This window comes from Myotis davidii, unplaced genomic scaffold (assembly GCF_000327345.1).
Source record: "Myotis davidii unplaced genomic scaffold, ASM32734v1 scaffold762, whole genome shotgun sequence".
Taxonomy (NCBI): Eukaryota; Metazoa; Chordata; class Mammalia; order Chiroptera; family Vespertilionidae; genus Myotis; species Myotis davidii.
In genome coordinates, this window is record NW_006293699.1 from 445,785 (window position 1) to 450,145 (window position 4,361).

The 4,361-nt window shown below is 45.0% G+C and overlaps 1 protein-coding gene across 2 annotated transcripts in view; it reads left to right on the plus strand.

Annotated features, from left to right (window-relative positions):
• The window catches only part of NUB1 (negative regulator of ubiquitin-like proteins 1), a 32,523-nt gene that overhangs the window by 25,442 nt on the left and 2,720 nt on the right, over positions 1–4,361 (plus strand). For both annotated transcript variants that reach the window (XM_006767279.2, XM_006767278.2), the window contains exons 9-11: positions 770–956; positions 1,599–1,706; positions 3,161–3,313. In XM_006767279.2, coding sequence (XP_006767342.1) covers positions 770–956; positions 1,599–1,706; positions 3,161–3,313 — 448 coding nt within the window. The remainder of the gene's footprint in view (positions 1–769; positions 957–1,598; positions 1,707–3,160; positions 3,314–4,361) is intronic.

The following is a 4,361-nucleotide window of genomic DNA, read 5'->3' on the forward strand; positions in this document are numbered from 1 at the left end:
TATTTTTTGTTTCCTCATATTCCAGATCTTGATTTTATTCTATGAATCCTCTACTCTACTGTTGAATCCTGTAAATTATTAGTTATTTCAGTTAGTGTATGCTTAATTTCTGATTCACTAAGATCCTTGAAAGTCTCACTAAGTCCCTTGAAGCTCTCATTAAGATCCTTGAGTAACCTTATAACCATGATTTTGAATTCTACATCCAGTAGTTTGCTTGCTTCCATTTCTTTCCTTTGTGACATGTTTCATTGTCTCCACATTTTGGCTGCTTCCCTGTGTTTGTTTCTGTGTATTAGGTAGAGCTACTATGTATCCTGGAATTGGTAGAGTGGCCTTATGTAGTAGGGGTCCTGTAGGGTCCAGTGGCTCTGTTATAAATTATCTAGATTGGTTCTCAGCATCAGTATTAATAAAGAAATGAGAGAGAGAGAAGAGAGAAAAGAAATTTCTTTTAATATCCAGGTGATTATAATTTGCACTCAGGGTTGGAAACCACTGCATTAAAGCATGGTGTCCCCATGTTTGCTTAGGGATCTGACACAGGGATCTCATCTTCCACTTTCTGCTAGGTCTGTTTCCCAGCATAGCAGAGTGGTGTGTGGGTGTGGGTGTGAGATTATAAACATAGCTCCCTTCATAGACATCCGGGTCTCTGTTTTAGAGCAGCCAGTCTTTGGAAATATACCAGAACTGGAGAAGAATCCTAGGAATTCCCAAAAGGGTGTTCAGGCCCTGTTTCGGCGATGACATGCCTTTCTCTCCCCAGTGAGTGTTGCAGAGAGCTGCTGGACACGGTGGACAACTACGCAGTGCTCCAGCTGGACATAGTGTGGTGTTACTTCCGCTTGGAGCAACTGGAGTGCCTTGATGATGCAGAAAAAAAATTAAACTTGGCCCAGAAATGCTTTAAAAATTGCTATGGAGAAAATCATCAGAGACTGGTCCACATAAAAGTACGTCACTGTAATTTGTTAGAGTTGTTATTGAGCCTGTTTTTAGAACTTGAGTTCATTCCTAACACAGTATTCAGACTGCTGCCCAAAGGCGATCGATTGGCTGTTACTTTGGTCTGTGCAGCATTTAACCCAGAGGAACACGGTTACCTACTCATGGAATCCCTCTGATCACCTGACTGAGGGGGCAGGTGACTGTTCCATTGAGTCTATTAGGAGATTAAAATGCAGAAAATAGATATTTTGAAGAGTAACAGTTCCCATGAATGAGTCACAGCTCAAGTGCCGTGTTTGAATAAGGATTTCTCTCAGGTGATTTCCACAAGTCGTCAGAATTCTGCCTGGGGAGGACAGGTATCATAAACTATTCCTGGTTTGGGTTTTGCATTTTTCTCACTGACTAGCAGGCCACTGCCCTGGAGATTGGAGACAGGTTTTCTGATATCATTTCTTCCATGTGGGCCAGAGGATGTCATTGTCCTCTGGGATCTTCACCATGACCATCAGCAAGAGTGAAAATACAGACATCTTAGGAATTCTGTTTTACCGCTGTGGAGATGAATGGAATTATAAATGTGACTGTCATTGACCTGTAATTAGAAATAAGACAGTTTTATCCTTTTTCCCTCCCAATAATTTTAGGGAAATTGTGGAAAAGAGAAGGTGTTGTTTTTAAGGCTTTACCTGCTTCAAGGCATCCGCAATTACCACAGTGGAAATGGTGAAGAGGCTTGTGAGTATCTCAACAAGGTAAGAAATGAGCATCAGAGCAGTGACCACTTCACCTACGTTTTGTTTTTTAAATCTTCACACAAGGACATGCTTCTGTTGACTTTAAGAAACGGGGAGAGAGAGAGAAACATCTCTCTGTTGCCTCCTGAATGCACTCCAACACTCCGGGGATCGAATCTGCAACCCAGGCATCAAACCAGGAATCAAACCCACAACTTTTTGGTGTACAGAACAATGCTCCAACAACTGAGCCACCTGGCCAGGGCCACCTAACTTTTTTTTTCATTATTCCTAGAAGTTAGGTTTTTTGTGGTTTTTAAAAATATATATATTTTTATTGATTTTAGAGAGGAAGAGAGAGGGATAGAGAGAAACATCAATGATGAGAGAGAATCATTGATCAGCTGCCTCCTGCACGCCCCTACTGGGGATCGAACCTGCAACCCAGGCATGTGGTTGCGGGTTCAAACCTGGGACCCATCAGTCTGCAGGCCGACGCTCTACCCACTGAGCCAAATTGGTTAGAGCAAAGTTAGGTATTTTATAAACTCAACTGGAGGCCTGGTGCATGAATTTGTGCATGGGTGGGGTCCGGCCAGTCCACCCCAATCGGGGCCGATCTGGCTGGACCAGGGGCTGCAGGCAGTTGGCCTGCTGGCCTCACCCCCTGGTCGAACTCCTGGTTGTGGGGACAATTTTGCTTATTAGCCTTTTATTATATAGCATCAGCATGTGACTTGTGATGACTATATATCTGTCACGCACAGAGCAGGGCCAATCAGGGGTTTGGGGCGCCACGCACAGAGCAGGGCCAATCGGGGTTGGGGCACCGCCCCCTGTCACGCACAGAGCAGGGCCCATCAGGGGGGTTGGGGCTCTCTCTCACATATACCATAAACATATTTTTATTTGTTATGGGTCAGACCAGGTACCACACAATAAGGAAACCTTAAAATGATGGTGACTTTAATTGGCCTAGAAGTTTCTTTGTGTCATCCAGCCACCTAGAGGCAAGTAGGCCAGGGCAGCTGAGGCCCTGCTATGGCATTGAAAGTTGGTCCTGTCAGTGCCTCTTCCAGCCAGCAGAGGGGGCAAGTGAGTCTTTAGAGAGGACCAGAAGTTATGCCCCTCAGTATTGCTGCATGCAATCATCTGGACTTAACCAGATGGCTACCCCCAGCTTAAGGGAGGGTGAGAAATACCGGTGCACAGCTCAGATTCAGGGGATTTATTGCAAAAAGGAGAGGATGAAGGGTATCAGCCCCTTCTACACTCTGCAGCCTATTTTCTCATGTTATGTTGTGGATAAGTCATATGAGCAGAGTGTTGTCTGTCTGCATTTTTGTGGAGAGTTTTTAGAGCCTGACACTCCCTAATTCCCATTGAGAATAGTTTAATTTCCTCCAGGCTTAGCTCTTTGTTTGTATTAATGTTGCATTGGTTATATGACTCTTCTATTTTCCTGTCTATAGGCTCGTCAGCTCTTTAAAGAGCTATATATTGATCCATCAAAAGTTCACAATTTGTTGCAGTTGGGTTTTACTGCCCAGGAAGCCCGGCTTGGCCTCAGGGCCTGTGACGGGAACGTGGACCACGCAGCCATCCACATTACCAACCGCAGAGAGGTACCTTAACATGGTCTCAGGACCCTGGTTTGCCGCTTGTGCCTGTTAGTAGGTGTGAAACCTGAAGCGTAGCCAGCTCATTTCTGAAGTGCCTTAGCTCTCGGATATGAAAGAACAGGAAAAGATAATTCCATAGTAGGTATTAACAAGGAACGCCGCCACTTCAGGCTGGGAAGTCAGGAGGAGCTGGTCATTTCATCTCGTTCAGTGTCAGTGCAGTTTCTTATCGCCTGCTCTGGTGGCAGGTAGCTCCTAAGTACAGTGATCCAAGCAGGCTCACTTTCCCATTCGTATCACAGTACAGTGCTGGAAACCCTTGCAGAGGGGTCACATTTTCCCATAAGGCCATGCTTGTGGTTTGAGATGGTATTCTTGCCTAGAAACATGAGTCAAATCATAGGAACAATCAATATTATGTTATGGAAGCAAAGGCACAAAATCATTTAAAACAAGTAGAAGTAAGTACAGTGAAAGAACTAGGATTTTCCTGTTGGAAGGAACGTTACATGACTAATATGCTAGTTTTACAGTAAAGAAGCTGAGGTCCAGAGAGAGTGAATGATGGGACAGTGAGAGGTGGAACCACTTTCTTCTCTCTAACACACGGAGCTGGTGTAGATTACCTCAGGTCCAGGAGCTGTCAACCCAGCCACAGAAATCTCCAGGTTAAGGCAGAGACCCCGAAGAGCCCGGTTCTGTGTGCTTGCATTGGTCGCAGGCTACTTCAGTACTTATGGAAAGCAAACATCGCTGATACTGTATTTATTACTGTACCATTACTTGATTATCCGTAAGATTTCATTAGAATTTGGAAAGCCGGTGTTTTAAAATGAGATAATTCGAAAAGTAATTCTCATCGTTTCTTACACCTTATAAACCCAGAGTGAGGTGGGGGCATCAGCAGCTATGGCATCACCCAGGACCCCTCCCCCATTCAGAATCCACATTTTACCCAGAGCTCAGTGATTCATCTGAGGCTGAGCAGCCCTCCCACCCATGTAGCACGTTCCTCCAGCCCCTCCCTGGAAGGGGTCCGTCCACCTCTCTG